Genomic DNA, 17,678 nt, shown 5'->3' with positions numbered 1-17,678 from the left:
CTGCGCCCCCCCCCCCCCCCCCCCCCCAAAAGCTGTATCAATATGGATAGTGAGTGGAGGGATCCAATTCCCTTTTTGAGGCAAAGGAAGAGCATTTGCTTCAGTCTCTAGAGACTTTCTGTTCTGGTGGCATGAAGACAAGGGCCTTGGGGTCTGGTTAATTACGGTTTCATAGGAGGACAGGATCCTGAGGAGTAATTAAGGACAAAGGTTTGGGGTGGTTTTCTGGGAGAAAGCCAAGCGTTTTCAACAGAGAGCTCTGTGAAGTCGAGGGGCCAGGTTTATTATTATGCTGGTGGGAAGGGAGGAGCTGGCTATATGCTAGCTTGCCAGGAAGTGTGAACCCTTAGGATGCATTAGAGCAGCATTTTGTTTCTTTTCCACTGAGGCTGCTATTCAGCAGTTGAGCTGTTAAGGGAAAAGATTTCTTTTTCCATGAAACGGTTTCATTTATTTTTTCTCAGCTGGCTTGAGGGTCATATTATAATTCAGAAATTACATGTATTTATGGAAACGTGTAATACTATTTAAAAAAATATTTTTAAACTTGAATTTTTGACTTAATGAATTAAAACAGTTTCCAGTTCTCAATACAGGAACAGCCAACCAACCACAGAAAATGTGGTGTGGATACATGTTTTCAGAATTCAGCCATTTAAGGAAATCACAGTAGTGTAAACATTTTATTTTTTCTTTCCTCTACCTGTACAAGACTTGCACTTTTACTGTGGGCCTTTCATATAGCTCTGCTGCTCAGAAGTAAAACTGCTGTGACTAATGCATGCCTGTGTTTTTAGGGTTGGTTTTTTTTAACATGAGCAGTCTCATTGGAGTTAGTGGATTTACCAGCATGTAAAGCCTATATTAGTGCTTTAAGCATCTACAGGTTTGGGATCTAGGGACATTTGAAAAACTGTAATCAACCTTGCATAAGATTGGAGTGAGAGTCTGCTTTTTTGTAGGGAAGATCTTTGTGTCTGGGCACTGTTCAACAGTAACAAAACAACACATCCTCCAGGCTCAGACACACTGGGTGGATTTGTTCAGATGCCAAGTGAGTGGATTTTCTAAAGACTCATTGAATAAACTCCTTTGCTTTTCGGGATACTGTGAAGTTCATGGGAGCCTATTAGAGGTTACCTGTTTTTGGCTTTTACTTATTTGTGTGTCTGTTTTGGGATATACTCTTTGATAACCTTCATGTAAAATGTACAGGCAGTGTAATTGAGAGAGAGGCTTTTAATGATGATCCATTATATTTTGCAATTAAAAATAGTTTACTATCTTAACGTTACCTTGAGAAATACTCATACTCTGTACCATTTGCCTAATGCACTGCTTCCATAATGTAGTAGAGCAATCCTAGTATTGGTCCAACATGCACATCGTGTTAAATGGAAAGAACAAGTGATGGACGAGTGATTACCTTCATGTAGCTAAAGATGGCACCTCAGAGCCAGTATGTTGGGAGTTCTTATTTGTTCTGAAAGGAATTCCAGGTATGCGTATGGCTCTTTTTTGAACACCACAGTTCTAAATCTCTAGGTAGCTTTTAATGAAAACTGTTTCTAGTGGCTCTGTTGTGGCACTGTTGTGTTTCATAATGTGAGTGGCTTTGTTAAAGAGCCATTCTGATCTAAGCGGCCTAAAAAAATAGGTCTACTCTTGCATGTGAAATCAGTAACAGAACTTCTATTAATAAGAGCAGCAGGGATTTGCTTTTGGTATTAGTCAGTATAATTCCATTTTTCAGCCCTGTGAATTAGATTTCTTTAACTCCAGAATGGGTATGAAAAAGCAGTTGAGATTCTTACCATTGTCCTTCAGTCTTGATGGGCAGGGGCCCAGCTAGATGCATAAGGATTACTTGTGCTAATTTGATCTTCTATCAGTTGAGATTGCCAAGGAGGGTAAGCAAGTGTGTTAGGGCTTTACTTCAGTGATAAACTGTAATGCCCCGAAGATGCAGTTAATAGATCCAGTGGTGGCTGTGAATGGTATGTAGACCTAGAATTTAAGGTAAGATGAGGGTCTGAGGTTTTCCTTGCTGAAGTGAATGAGACAGCAAGATAAGTGGGGGATGTGGCCAGGAGCAAACACACTTATGCTTGCAGTCTTTTTTTGTTTCTTTGTTTGTTTGTTTCTCATGTATTAGCTAAGTTTCTTAAGCAAGATGTAGGATAGTTTGATTCATATGAAAAACTGTTGTAGTTGTGGTTTGTTTCACATTTTCTCTGAATATTAAGTTTACATTTCAGAATTGATTTCCCCCCCCCCCCCCCCTCTAAAGTTTATAATCTGATGGAAGGTCATATTTATGCGTAACAGAAAAACGAAAAGTTGTTTATAGAGTTGCTCAACTTTGTCACTTCTAATATAAACTGTTTGATATTTGCCGTCTGACAAACCTTCTGTGTCGAGGAATTTCATGGGAAATGCAGTCTTCAGTACATTAAATTCAGTCCAGAATTGACTGGGTGTGGGACCTAATGGGCAAATTCTGATGTTTCAGGTTTGGAAAACAAAGGCGTGAAACTTCTTTTAGTTTCCTTTCCTTTTTGGTTCTGGCTGTGATCAGCATACACTTGAGGAGGTAGAGCTCCAGGAACATGGATTTGTACTTGAAACATTTCCTCCTAGCAGTAATACATGTTTGAAGACCTGAGTCACATGCCTCAATTCATAGCTTTGCCAGTAATTTCTCTTCTCCTTTTTGAATGAAGTGTCATTTTCTTTCCTGATGACAACTTTTTGGGGCTCCTGATCCCTCCCCGGGGCTGGGGCTGGGTTGAAGCAGAGCCGGGAACTCCTCCCCCACTCCGCCGGGAAGGAAATGAACTTCCCGGCACACTGGATGTCTGAGAGGTGGAGTGGCGGCAGCCGGAATTTCTGGCTGAAGGAGTTCAACTAACATGCAACCCAGTGGGCGGGCAGGTGGGCTGCACCGCAAACGCTGCAGCCACTGCCAAATGTGAGAGGGGTCGTGGCTGCCTGGCTCTGCAGGGTCCCCTGTGGTTGCAGGTTTTGCAGTATAGGACGGGCTGGGCCTGGTGACAATGTAGTGGTTGCTTGAGTGATACGAAATGTAAAGGCAAAGCAGTAAGTGAGAGTACTGTTGACTAAGTAATAAGATTTGCGACATAAACTTTGTGGAAAGTTAGGCCAGAGAATTTCACCCAGTAATTTCCTGTATCATTTCTGTAAGTTTTTACTTTGCTAGGGCACTTTTTCAGAAAGAAATTCTTTCTTGACTTGGAGGCTGCTATCTCTTATGATTTTACTGCAAGCTTCCAATACTTGGTGCAAGAACAATTGACTTAATGGTTGTTCAGGCATAATAATGGCATCCACTAGAATTTACTTGTCTGTTAACACTATTATATAGAAAAAATGTATTTTTTATACTTCAGACTAGAACCTTGCTCTGACAAACATACTAAGAGATACATTAAGTCTTTTTTTTTTAATCCATTATTTTCCTCTCAAATTGCAATTGCTGAAACAGGCTAAGTAAATTTGTGATAAAATGGTTATGTTCCTTATACTACTTTGATTCAGGCTGCAATAAATTTCAACAGGTATCTTTCATTTATTTCTTAAACGGGTTTTTAACTCTCTTATTTTGTGTATTTATAAATGCCATATAAATTAGCCAAACAATGTGGGTGGTTTTATTTAATTTAATTGAAATAATTCATCGAAGTAAATCCATTTAAATGTACTTCACTAATTACATTAATCATTTGAGAGAGGAAATTATCATACAGAAAATTAGCACTGTGATTGATCTTGGTTTTGAGACTGTCTTAGCTATTTTGATAATTTTCTAATCAAATCTGGATAATGAATTAACAGGAAACATTGAATTTTCTTTTCTTGTATTATTAATTATGCTTTCCATGCAGAAGTTTCTTGTGAAAGGCCAAAGAACAGAGAATTCTATCCTTAAAATTTAAGCCATTCGCTAAGATTAATAACATTTTCATGCAATATTTAAATGTCAGTGTCATTAAATATGACTTGATATTGGCTCTTTTTTTTTTTTTTCTTATTTGGGCAAGGGACAAGGACCAAGAAATCCTGACTGCTCATCATAGGTGTAACGGCTGACATGTTCTGAGATCTGGTTAGTTTCATACTTCAGACGCCCTGTAATTTCTTAAATGTAGTGTCTTCCCCTTACCTCATTCTCTTTTAATATCCCTTACCTCATTCTCTTTTAATATCACTGAAATTTACCTCAGTGCTTTACTTTGGAAAACATTTAATTGTTTTTCTTTCTTTATAATAAGTGTTTAGGTCTTACGTCCTTATAAAATAGGCCTTATAGTGATTGTAAGCAGTGTAGTACAGCTAAATGTGAAGTCATGCATGTGTGAAAAAGGAACATAAAATGGAGAAAACTATCTTGGGAAGCAGTGACTCTGAAAAGGGTTTGGGCATCAGGGCAGATAATTTGTTAAGCATTAGCTCTTAGTGCAGAGTGGTAGTCAAAAAGGCCAGTGTGATCCTTGGTATAAGCAGGGGAACACTGAGTAGGAGTGGTGAGATTGTTTTAGGTGCTTAGCCCAGGTGCTACTGCTGGAGGAATGTTGTCTGTAATTTAAGAAAGACATTGATAAATTGGAGCAGGTTCTGAAAAAAGGGTTGAAAACATGACATATTGAGCATCTTGAGTGTTTAAATATTTAGCTTTTCAAAGATGGTAAATGGATGACTTGACCTCAGTCTAGAAATACTCAATGGGGAAGAAAAATATGTCTCCTAGATAAAGCTGTAGAATGTTCCAATGACTGGAATTAAAACTAGGAAAATTCATCTTTGAAATAAGGAGCACATTTTAAACAATTTGGAACAATTCATAGGGATATAGGGGGAATCTCCATCATTGGTATATTTTAAAATGCCAGATTTAATTTGGGAGAGAGCCTGTGGCCTGTGCTACATGGTAATCAGCCCATGTGATTAACTATCCTATCTGATTTTATAATCTATGGTAATGTTTACTGTCGCAAAGATATAATCCAGTTTAAGAAACCAATATTTGTAAAGAGCAATAATGCAGAGCTTAAACTACCTTCCATGATCTAGCATAAATACTTTTTGCTTTGTGTTTTATCTTTTCCTGGTATAGGAGAAATATTAATGCTGCTCTAGGCATAAGTACAAATTCTCTAGGCTGGAGTTCAAGTGGAGATTTATAAGGCTAACTTTAACTCCTGTATACAGACTTTCTCAAAACAAAATCTTCAGCTGTGTACCTGGATTCCCTCCCCTTCCTTGGCTTCTTTATTTATGTTTTAGAGCACTCTTTTTGGTCCATGCTATTTCTGCTAATTTCTCTAACAACACTGTCCTAGAATTTATTTGGAATGGTACCAATAGTACACTTTCTGAACACTAACTTGATTTTACCAGTAACAGGAGTTGAATTTTGAATCTGAGGGTGCAAACAGACACTGCTTTTGTGTAACCATAACAATGTTTATGGTGACACAAACCTCTATACTATTTATTGTGCTACAAGAGCACATCCCCAAGAGCAGGGCCGTGCAGTTCCTGCAAGGGAACAAAGCTTCGGCATAAATTTATGCCCCTGTACATGAGGTTAGTGTCGGGAAAAATATTCTAGGTGGGGTAGGGGAGCCTGGGGCCAGCACCTCAGCTGGTCCCAGCAGCCTGTCCTGCGGGCTTCCTAGGGCTCTAGCAGTGACAATCTGCCCTGCTTTTTTTCTACATGCTTTTCTTTCTTTGATACTGGGGTTTCCTGGTACAGGTTTTCCTAGCTTTACATGCGTTGCTGGAAAACGGCACTTAACTTGAATTCACATAAAGGGAACCCACTTTACAATGTGACAAATAGGCATGTGTTCCAAGACCTCGACTGTACTGATCCATTTCTACTACTTTTACAAGACAGTTTTGGTACTCACTAACAGCAGACAGTACGTACAAGCACAGGGCACTATCGTAATGGGGATGACAACTACAGAAACATGTCACAGACAACAAGCAAGGAGCACAGATCCACACAGGAAACTATATTTTGGTGCACGTCACTCCCACAGTGCACTGCACAAAGCAGCTGACTGCAGGCTTTCACCACACCAATCACGTACGAGTGCATTTACCTGGCATATAACGAATTTTTGGTATAAAATGGGTCATCGCATAAGAGTGAATTTAAACATACAGAACCCACATAAAATGAGGGAAACCTGTATCTAAATTTGGGTCTAAGCTGTAAATATGCAGTGCAGAGAACCAAATCACGTGTGCAGTATGTTTTGCGGCACTTCAAAAGCCTTTGAAGCACCACAAAAGCTTCCCTTCATGCTGAAATGTTTACCTGCTTTGACCTGAAGTAGGATAGGTGAACTAAAGAGAAGTGCCTTACAGACTAAGGTACCTTTTATAGATGAGCTACAAGAGAGAAGTACCCTGCAGATGAACTAGAAAAGTGATTCAGCTTACTGATTTTTTTGCTTTAGGATAGCACATTTCAGGCTTATAATGTTCTGGGAGTGTGTGTCGCAAACATAGCTAAATAATCATAATTCATAGCCTGAGTATTTATTTGTACTTGCTAGATAAATTAGTTTTGGTGACTGTTCAACAAGGTGCAATAAGGAAGTGTAGCCTGATTGTCTCAGCTGAAAGACAGTGATGTTATAGGATACTTAGAAACCTGTTGGGCTGGCATCAGTCAGAGGAAAAGTTTATTGCTTGAATAGAAAAGCCAGTTAATTGTATTGATTGGAGGCAATATTGATTACTGCTGCAAATAGTCACTTTTAAAACTAATATATGGTAAATATATGATCATTATCATTTTCTTACCTGATGCCATTCCTCCCTGCTCATGAATCAGAGCTTTGATTCCCATCCTGGTTTTCGTGCATATTCTTGATATTGCCTTCCTACTTTCATATTTTCATAGATTCACAGAATTTAAGGCCAGAATGAATTATGATCTAGTTATGCAGCAGGTTAAACAGACTAAAGGGTCTTGTGTCAAAGTAACTTCTATTTTGAATCCATAACTCCTGTTTGAGGGGTACTTGGTGTAAGAGGAAGCAGTAGTCCAGAAATTCTAAGGAGGATTAATACCTTCATTTTCCCAGGCCTGTGCTTGAAGAGTCTCATGTAGTCTTGAGCATGTGACTTCAGTTTTGGGAGATGAGGATATTTGCCTACCTTGGAAGAGAAGATTTGGGGAAACTTTGTACTTATAAAGCAGAGGCAAACACGTGAACAGGGAGTCTAATGCTGAATTCCATTAGGAAATCCCTGGTGAATCAACAAATTCTTGGTAGATAGCACCTCTTCACAGATGCAAAGAGAAGAATAATAAATGCTTAGATTCCTACTAGAGTGCTCTATCGCTGCCATCCTGGGTATTTATGCTGTGTCAGTGCGGGGTATTGTATTAGAGTAAACTTAGTTGAACTGGCTTAATGTCCTCACACAGCCTTTCATAAACAGAAATATTTTGTGTCTTTGGCCACACTACATAATCCTCTTTGGAACAGGAATAACTTTTACCCTGAAAGTTTCTCCTTATGCTGAAACATTTACTTGCAGTGACCTAAAGAAGGATGGGTGAACTAAAGAGAAGTGCCTTATAGACCTGTAGAGAACCTGGATTTGGTTTCCCCTCATTGGAGGATTCATATTCAGCCTCCTTTGGAGCAGGATTGTCAGAATGTAGACATCTGCAAGTGTTGTAGGAGCAAATGAAGGTGAGGGGTCATTCCTGGAACTGGCCCGGCGGCAGGTCTAAAGAAGCTGTTGTAGAAGTAGCTGAAGTCAAAAGTTTAAAATAGGACCTCGGGTTACATTCATACTGTGTATTTTACATGAGGAACTGGACCCTTGATTTTTGTATACGGTGTTGCTGTCAAATCCGAGAATGAAGTGGTGGGTATCAGAAAACACCCCAGGTGACCTGTTGGTATGCACAAGCTGCCCTAGGTCTCATGTGTGCTGACTTGGAGGAAGTTTTATTGGGGAAGATGAGAACTTCATGACATGAAAGACTTGGATGTTACCCAACAGCCTTGTTTGGGCGCTGAAATGACTGTATAGGAGAGTTTATCCAAAATGGTCTGATGGAGACTTGAAGCTTGAAGGTATTTTCTGTTAGTATCAAATCCTGCCACCTCCATATATATATATATATATATTTTTTTTTTTTTTTTTTTTTGTTGGAAGTGGCTTCTTGTTCTTCCTCCATTTCTCATCTTGCTGTGGCTCCATAACTTTCTCTGCTCATTATACTGGTTGGCAGGAGGACAGGAAGTTTAAAAAAAAAAAAAAAAAAATAATACAAGGCCTCTGTGTTTATTAGAATGTCAAATACAAAATGAAAATAGCACTAGGGAAGGTACATTGCCTCACGGTTTTATTAATGCATTCAGATTTTTAAAAAGTTGAAACTTCTTTTGGTAAATGGCCCAAATTGAACTGTGGAGCTATGATGAAATACACAGCAATTTCAGGTCATAAGGCCTGAAGGACATTTACGGTCTACAGGACATTTGCTGCAAAAATCTATTAACTTTTCAATGTACTTTACTCTGATCTGAAGATGTCCTATAAAAACCTTAGCCAAAGACAGTACTTTATTTCAGCATGCTCATTTCAATACAAATACTGTTACGCTCATCAGTAATTTCCTTATCTCCTAGCCAGTTGTAGGACTGTATCGCCACTCAAGTGGTGCTTGCCCCAGAAACTGGAATAGCTACAGTTGTTCTTTGTTAGAGAGAACCTCTATTTAGAAAAAGTGATTTGAAAAACTCCTTATCTCAAAGCAGACCTTGAAGTGGGGAAAAAAAAGTGGTATTGGTCTTCCAAAATTGTGTATGTGAAAGGGAAGACTAAGTTTGGGACTATAAAACCCTGTACTTTTTCTGATTTTCCATTAGTATCTATAATGCCACAGCAGAGAGCTACTGTTACCTACGTTGCAGGTGAGCTGGTAGGCTGGCTACTATTAAGAGAGAGAGACAGGTTTACTGCCTGCTTCCATTCCAAAACACAAAAACAAACACTTGTTCCTCAAGTCTATCTGGCTACTTGTGATAGCACAACATTGATTATTACCTATATCAGCTGGTGAAATTCAAGGGGGTGAGGGGAGGAAGGTGGTATTCAGACTGGCAGCAGATCTTTTTTAATTTGCTGAGCTCTCTAAATTTCCCTCTGGTTTGTACCTTATATTTAGTCTAAATAATTGGTTTTATTTAAATTTACTTTGTTTCACTGAAACTTTTGGGACTGGACTGAACCAGCTCTCTTGTAGACTTGGAAGTTGTCAGTTAGTTGGGATTAATGTCCATGGGGAAGTGATGAAATCCTCCCTTCTAGAATTGTATCTCCATCCTTTACCATCATGGAATAGTGCTTGCTACTGTATTGGTTTCTTTTCATTTTAGTTCATGATCTATACTGACAAGGCTGTTGTTGTTGTTGTTTTTATAACTTATCTAAGAATCTTAGTATACTTATATCTGTTAAAATAAAAATAAAACTACATCTAATGCATTTGGTTACATCAATCATTACTCCTAACATATTTCAGTTAAAGCCATGATGCAGTGTATCTGGCTGATCTAATTTAAGGTATTCTTTTTAATGTCTCTTTTCAGGCCTTGTGCTCTGTTTAATTAGATCTCATTATGGGTTTAGCAGGACCATATTGGTTAGTTTCTTTCCTTTACTGACCAAGCTAGTTGTTATGCCTGCAAAGGTTCACTCTGAGGTTACTCAGAAACAGGCTTTGGGGCTTCCTGCTTTAGTCACACTTCTACAGCGTGGTTTAGGCCCCTTGAAAATGGCTAAGGCTGGCAAGCCTCAAATTGTTGAGGGAGATATGTTCCAAAAACTATTAAGTGAACTTTGATGGAATGGATGCAGACGAAGAAGAGGAGTACTCTTTCAAATGTAATGCCTGCAGGAGTGTATGAGGAATACATAATACTGCAAAGTAGTACGATGGGTGAGTGTTGTAACTGTGATGATGCAGGAAATATGAGAGAGATGGGCATTTTGGGTAATATTTTTATTGGACTAACAAATAAACAATAACACTAAAGCTTTATTTCTTTGGTTGCAGCATATTCATTACTAAGGATCTGGGTTTTCTGTTTCTTACAGAACAACAGAGTACACTGCAGATTTTACCTTTTACCGGAGGCAAATATGGATTTCTCATTTTACCAGCAAAGCCCACAGATTTTGCAATTTTGCCACGAACATTTTGCAGGCTGGCAGAGTTCCAGCCAGCAGGGGGGTTGGAGGGAGCAGGAGGAGGGTGGTCAGGCAAGGAGCCCAGGCAGCCTGGAGAGCAGCTCCCACAGGTAAATTGTGAGGGAGAATTGAGCCCCCATAGGGAGGGAGGGAGTTGGATAGGGCTGGGGCTGGGAGTGGGGCTGCTGCTCAGCTGGGCAGTGCATGGGGCTGGAGGCTTGGGTCCCAGGCTGTAATGCATGGCTGCGGGGCCCCAGCGGGGAGTGGGATGGGGCCTCTGGTGACTTGTCCGGGGGCAGGGTTGGCTCTCTGCCACTGTGCATACTCCCAGGGGGTGTGGGGTAAGCCGTGCCCCCCAGATCCGTGCGCAGGTGGGGTTGGGATCAGGCTGCAGGCTTGGGATTCTGCCCTGCTACCCTGCCCCGGAGCCCCCACAGGCCAGTGGGTGCCACCCAGCGCAGCAGGGAACAGCGGATCCATGCGGAGAAGCTGCAGTGAGGGCAGCAGTGCAGGGTTCTGCGGATCAAAGCTGCTGCGTGCACAGGGGATGCATCGCCAGGGCAGTGTGGAGCTCGTGGCAATAAGTAGCTTCTTTGTGAGGCTCTGCTGTTGCTTGCAATGCTGGGTTGTGCCTGCTGGGCTGCGGAGTCCTGGGTGAGGGTAGCAGGGTGGGAGCCTGAGCTCACAGCCTGTGCCTGCCCCCACCCCCACTATGCACACATACCTTGAAGGCATGGGTCCCCCCTGTCCCTGGGAGTGCATACAGTGACGGGGAGCAGGCCCCCACCCCTTCCCATGCACAGAACTGGGGGATGTGGGTCCCCTCTGCCCTGTGGTAGTGTGCACCCTGATGGGGAACCAGCCTCCCCCACCCAAGCCTGCAGCAGGGGGGTGCCACTTCCTGCCAGGGGCAGGGGGCTGAGGACCCAGGTTGCTGGCACAATAGCTCTGGCGGCTGGGGTCCCCCTCCGGCAGGACTGGGCGGGGTTCAGGGGGGATGTGGGTGGTGGGTGAGAGGCACCAGCTAGGCTGGAGGGTTGTGGGGGGGAGTGAGGGGCACAAACAGGGCTGGGGGGCTATGAGGGGCCTTTAATTTTAAATACAGGTTTGGATTTTTTTATCAGAGAATTTGTGATTTTTATTTTTTTTTTTAAATCTGGGAAAACCAGGACCACTGTTCATTACCCAGAACAATTTTCTAAGTTTAGAATAGGAACACAGCTAATTCTTGAAAATACCTTATCCATGCTATTCAGAAATTACTTCTGCCACCTGCTCTTGCCCACTTTCCAGGATCTGTCCCTCGTTCTCACGGATGTTATGTGATTTGTGTCTGCTGTATTTTGTACAAGGTGCATAACTTTTTCAGTTGCCCAGCAGCATGCTCCACTAGCATCCAGTAACTACCTGGAGCCCAGTTACATTATTCCTTTCTCTTGTACAAATGTCCAACAAAAAATATCAGTTAGGGAATAGAGGGTAAGCTAGATAGTGCAGAATGACATCAGGAGTTGTATCCTGGCAGTTTCCAGGCTGATCACAGTGGACGATTTGATTTAAGCTTTGCAGCAGCCTGAAGAAATATCCCTTCCTGTTGATAGTCTTTGGCATGGTGTGAATGGGGCAAGACAAGGAACAGACATGAGTATCCTGTCAAAGAGCAGTTTGGGGGAACCCAGTCCTTACACACCTGTCATTATAATCTCATGCATTCCCATGTTTTATGACTTGGTGCAGCAGGTGCCTTTCTTGTGGTTTCAAAAGGGCACCATACTAGCCCATGTTAGAACTGTATCAAATAGAGGTTCGTATATCGGTTGGCTATCGAATCGGCACCGATAAAAGGAGAAATTACATCACAGTAGCTGATAATTATGGCTATGTGCCCAGAGCATCCTGTGAGTGTAGTCCGGTCCCCATGCCCTGCTGCCAGCCTGAGCCCGTGGCAGACTACAGATCCTGGAGATCAGTAGGAGGGAACACTGGGGCACCATGCACAGCAACAAAAGAACTGTTACTAGCTCCTGCTGCTGCTGCCGTGGAGGAGCCTGAGTATTGGGACTGTGCACGGCAGGTGCCACACAAGGGACATTCCGCTCTGCTGGGCATTGGGCCTGTTTGCAAAAGTGGTTTCTCCCCATTGGCCACAGGGGATTAGCTGTATGGTGCTGATACAGCAGTGTGCTCTGGGGTTCCAAACCAGCCCGGCACCGCTGTCTGCATGAGGGTCCACCTTGCCCTCCTGGAATGGCAGCACAAGCTGCATGGAGAGTGAGCCTGTGGGTTGGAGCCATAGGTGAGGGGTTGACGTGTGTGGGAATAAGGCGGTGACCACCCTCCTTATCGAGGGCCGGAACAGGCAGGAGGCGTGTGTGTGTGAAATGCAAAACAAACAAACAAAAAGTTTTATTTATGTCGGTAGTTTAAAATGCATTGCACTACTACTAAATATCAGTTATCGGATCAGCATCAGCTAATATGGTAGGTTAATCATCAGCTATCATTATCAGCCAAGAAAATCTTTATCAGTACATCCCTAGTATCAAACTAGTTAGCAATGGATGGTAGCAGTTCATAGTGTCAAGCTTCCAGATGATGAAAGCATGCTACTGTATCCTGAGAAGTCTGTTTATGTCAGGCTCCAGTTCACCCATTCCACCCTCCAGTGCTGGCTGGGAACCCCCAAAACAAGCTCTCTCCACTCCCTTTCCCTCCCTCACATTCTGAAAACAGCACTGGGGTGTTGCTAGGGGAGAGTGGCTGTAAGCTTCCAGCTGCTTTAAACAGCAGCTGGATTCCCCAACCCCTGGGACCCAACAGTGATCCAGGGGAGCATTGTAACTCATGGTACATCCTGCAAAGCACCATGAGTTACAACGGGAAGCTGGTTTTCTGTCTGTGCCTTAATTGTCCATAGTGAAGGGCAAACTTGAACAAGTGTAGAGTTGTGTGAATGCAGTGATTAACACTTAAACCAGAATAGCAATATGGCCTAGATCCTCTTCAGCTTGATGCAATTAAATAGGCTTGTTTGCTAAGTACTGTGATGTTATATATAATGTATCTGTACAAGGCCATAAACTGTTGTACTACTCTGCCTAGGGGGTCCCTGATGAATTAGATGCCTTTCCCCTATAATCTGTTGGAAGGGAAGAGTGCTTTTTTTCTTCCAGCCCCAATCCACTTGGTTGCCATAAGACAATCTAGGTATCTCTTGCTCTACTCATCCCATGTATTTTAGTGGTGGTCACTGCTGAACAACTTCAGTGACAGATTCTGTCATGTTCCTAATAAATCTTGTGAAACTGATATGATTCTGGTCAGTTTTACCATGACTCACAGGATTCTAAATTACAGTAGGGAATCTGGCCAAATCATTGTTCATGTTGCTTTCCTGTTGCATACCAAGTCTGGGAGCAGAAGCTGAGACTGGGCTCCCCCCCACCCCATGCAAACTCAGGAAGATGTAGCTTTTAGTACTTTTTCCACTTACATTGGGAATGTTTTCCCAATAGAAGCTTTTTTTAAAGAAAAATAATTCTGCAAAAATGTAATTCCCTCACTGGGATCACCTACTAGATAAATGAGGGTTGTGATTAGTCTGGCACATGGATAGTCTTTAGGTTTAATTAAATAGTTATTTTAAGTATCATCAAATTAATATGGAATGTTCCATACAGGTGTGGAGTGTTGAAATTGTTTGCTTCAAAGACAAATTTTATTAAAAACAAGAAAGAAAAAAAAGAAAATGATTACAAGTTCTTGGCGTTTGCATTGTCACTAACACTGCACTTTTGAGCTGGCAATGGGGAAAAGAGAATTTTTGTTCTTTTTCACAGTGTATTGTTCACTGCTGTGCTGTTAATATGTATCTTATCATAAGCATGTTTGTTAGGGTTCTGAATGGAAAGAATCATACCTAAGCACTAGTCACAGCAAAAATCTCTGGAGGGAGTGGAACCATTTGTATGTAACTTTTTGTTTAACGAACACAAATAACCTTCTGCAAAAGTTTGAGGTGTTGAGATGGTGACTTCTTTTCATAGAGCTCTTCCTCTTTCTAACATGTTACATTTTTGAGTAGAAAGTTGCATTCTGTGTATGTCCAATGTCAGTTTTTAAGATGACAAAGCTTATTTTCTAAACCAGACTCCTACAGTTTCAGGCACTCAAAGCTGATTGGTATTTCACCAGTGCTCTTGAGTGGGAAGGAGCAATAATGAGGAATCCATTTGAGCACTTCCTGTAGCAGTCTTCTGAGAATGTGTGCCCTCCCTTTTTTGTGCATGTATGAACTTCCTCCTAAGCTATTGCTCTGTGCCATAAGCGGACAGAATAACATTTCCTGACAGCTCATTTCTCTTTCAGTTTTATTCTTTACAATGTGGAAAACCTCCAAGTCAAAGTGGAAAGGTAAGAATTTTGTCTGTAGAATTGTACTGTAACTCACTCTAGTAGGTTCTAGGTGTTCAAGGGTAACTTTTCAATTATAAGTACCTGAAAAGGAGAGGCGTATTTTAACCTCCATAGCACCCTAGCTATAATTAAAATCCACCGGAGTATTATGGTGCTGTTGCTGCATTTTCTGCCGTGTCCCAGAGAGGCTGTCTTACCTTTAATCCTAAACGGAGAAAGTTCAGAACTGCAATCTGACAGTATCATCTGACAAAAACTAGATAGAGAATTTTGTTTGATGCATTCCAGTGAATGGCTGCATGGTGACAACTTTTATTTGCATCTGTGCTGTAATGAACTGAACCAGTGATCTGAAGATGATGATCTGTATCTCTTTGCTAAGTCCCAGAACAATTCGGTCCTCTGTGGTATGTCTACATGAGACATTTACTGCGCAGTAGATTAACTAGCTGTGCAGTAAACATTGTGCATCTACACGTGTGCCCCTATTAGACTGGACTAAACTAATTTACTCTGCAGCAGAATAGTACTTATAAATGTTAGTAAGTTTTTATTTGTCCTGTCATGTGATCAGAGCTGTAGCTGCTCTGGGTTTTCCTGGGGATGAGTGCCTTTCATTTCATCAGCTATAGGAGCCCTGTTTGTGATGGTTAAGATTAGGAGCTCTAGGACAAAAGAGAAAAAAGTTGGATGAGTAGTAAGTAAATAAATCGCAAGGAATCTAACTGGACAAAATCCTCTCCCTTTCCTTATATCCAGATCTTAATGGCTGTGTCTGTTTCTGTATAAAGTAAAATAACTTGACTTTTTATATGTAGAGTATTAGGAACCATTTGAATACACTCGTTCTATTGTTTCCAGACTTGTCAGACTTGTACTTCGAATACAGAAATTGGACCCGCAGGTCCTTGAGCCTTTGTAGCATTGGAGGAGAGGACTGTATTTTTAGAATTCTCCTCAGTGGCATAAAATTTTTGTCACTTCCAAAAAAATTGCTGGAGTGGCTTTCAGTACACTAACAAAATAATAATTGCCTGCCTATAACCACATTTCCAAATATGCAAGCTTAAAAATAGGTTCCTGAGGGTGGGATTTTTCAAAAGCATGCAGGAATGGAGCAGTAGAAGTCCTGTTAACTTCAAACTGCAAATCCTGACAGGAATCTAACCAGGGCAAAATAGTTCACCTTTCTTGACTTGCGGAACTTCATATATCAAGAAGTAGTCTTGGTTTCAAATACAGCCTGGTTCTTTGCTTATCTATCTTATTTTAGGGTCTTTGATATTGTCACAGTAAGGGTGCTAATGAAGGCCTGGGTTTATCTCTTGTAGTATAGCTGGCATTTCAAGTGTGAAACTCATGGTAGAAATTCTGTGCAAAAACTGAAATGTTGTTAACAATTGGAAAACTTTAAAAAGTGCAAGTAGTACCATTTAACTTAGGAACTGAAGACTGTGGATAGGGGAAAAAAAACCAAAACAACCAGCAAGGTGTAAATAGAAGACTTGGTTTAAAATATGAGGTTTTAATTTTTTTTTCATAACTTTTATATACTTTTTCAAGAAATTTGAAGTGGGCAATCCAGGTCTGTCTGCTTCTGGGTGTTTTTGCCTTTTCATTGGTTTTGCTTTTCCTCTGGGGATTTAAGTTTTTTTTTATCTTAATACTTAGAGATAAGAAGAAACTTATTCTCATTGAAACCAAACAGAAAACTTTTTAATTTTTCTCTGGCAATGTAAATAGTATGCATAAGACTGTGCAAATATCAGTCCACAAGTCTGTATGGTGTTGATCAGTGATTCTCAGGCTTGGAGATCAGTGGGCCACGTTCAATCTCACAATTTCCCGAAGCTCCCTTATCAAACTTGTAATTGGAGGAAGGCACCTGCTATGATCTGCAGACCAGCAGTTAACTGCTTACCATGGCCTCAGACTACCAGCAGTTTAAACTGCTGTTTGGAAACTACTGGATTAGAAAGGAGATGAGGTGACATTAACTTTAATCGCAGATTAAAAGACCAGCCAATTGAATTAAAAGTCAACATTAAATGCATCTTTTTATATAAAAGTGCCTAATTCATGGTAATCAAGACTCATAGTAGAGGTGATATCTTTTATTAGACCAACTAGATTTTTGCAAAACAAATTCTGATACCTAAAGATCTGGATACCTGATTCATGGTAGAAAGTTTCACAAGTAACATTTTACCATGCCAAAGAATTTATGTAGCCCTGGTAAATTTTAGTATGGATTACAAAGAAATAGACAAAACTCTTGGAGTAGAGGTGATATCTTTTATTAGATCAACTAGATAGTTGCAAAAAAAAAATCCTTTATTTGCAAGCTTTTGGGCTCAAACACCCTTTGTCAGGCAAAGGAGAATTCAAAGATTGTAAAATTTCTTCCAGGTAGAAACAAAACTTCATATTGCACAGGAGAACTAAAAGATGGCATAGTTCTCCTGGTTAGGAAAATTCATTTATAAAAAAGCTGCTCTGCGGGTATGTAAATTAGGCTTAAACAACTCTGGAGCAGGCTGTTTACCTCAGGTGTCCTATGGCATGCAGGCTGCCAAATTTTTTTTCTTAAGTTCATGTTGCACAGGAGAATTAAAAGATGGTATAGTTCTCCTGGGTGGTAAAGTTAATTTGTAAAAAAGCTGCTCTGTGAGTATATGAAATAGGTTCAGAGACTGGAGCCAGTTGTTTACCTCAGGGTATCCAGTGTTTTTTCTTCTTAAGATATATCCACTGTGAAGTTATCCCATATTACAGTGGATAACATGTACATTTTTCAGGTCGTAAGCCAAACCGCAGACTGCTCTAAGAATGTTAATGTATAATTGTGGAGATTCTGAAACGGTATGTATCTTAATAGAGATTAGCTGTAAATGTTGATCTGCCTCAAAGTATATTCACTTTGCTTTAGCTTTCAGTAGAGATGATAGTCTTTAAACATTTTAAATAACCAAGCAGAAGCTCTGAGGAAGGAGTCCCTCTCCACTTAG

At 40.8% G+C, this 17,678-nt stretch overlaps 1 protein-coding gene across 4 annotated transcripts in view; it reads left to right on the top strand.

Moving 5' to 3' along the window:
• Positions 1 to 17,678, top strand: part of CHMP4B (charged multivesicular body protein 4B) — a 36,827-nt gene that overhangs the window by 6,058 nt on the left and 13,091 nt on the right. For 2 of the 4 annotated variants that reach the window (XM_025202439.1, XM_025202438.1), the window contains exon 2: positions 14,623 to 14,667. The exons of the other annotated variants lie outside the window; for them this stretch is intronic. In XM_025202439.1, the coding sequence (XP_025058224.1) occupies positions 14,623 to 14,667 (45 nt within the window). The remainder of the gene's footprint in view (positions 1 to 14,622; positions 14,668 to 17,678) is intronic. 4 annotated transcript variants of the gene reach the window in all.

Source organism: Alligator sinensis, unplaced genomic scaffold (assembly GCF_000455745.1).
Source record: "Alligator sinensis unplaced genomic scaffold, ASM45574v1 scaffold368_1, whole genome shotgun sequence".
Classification (NCBI taxonomy): domain Eukaryota; kingdom Metazoa; phylum Chordata; order Crocodylia; family Alligatoridae; genus Alligator; species Alligator sinensis.
This window is presented reverse-complemented; position numbering and strand designations above follow the sequence as displayed.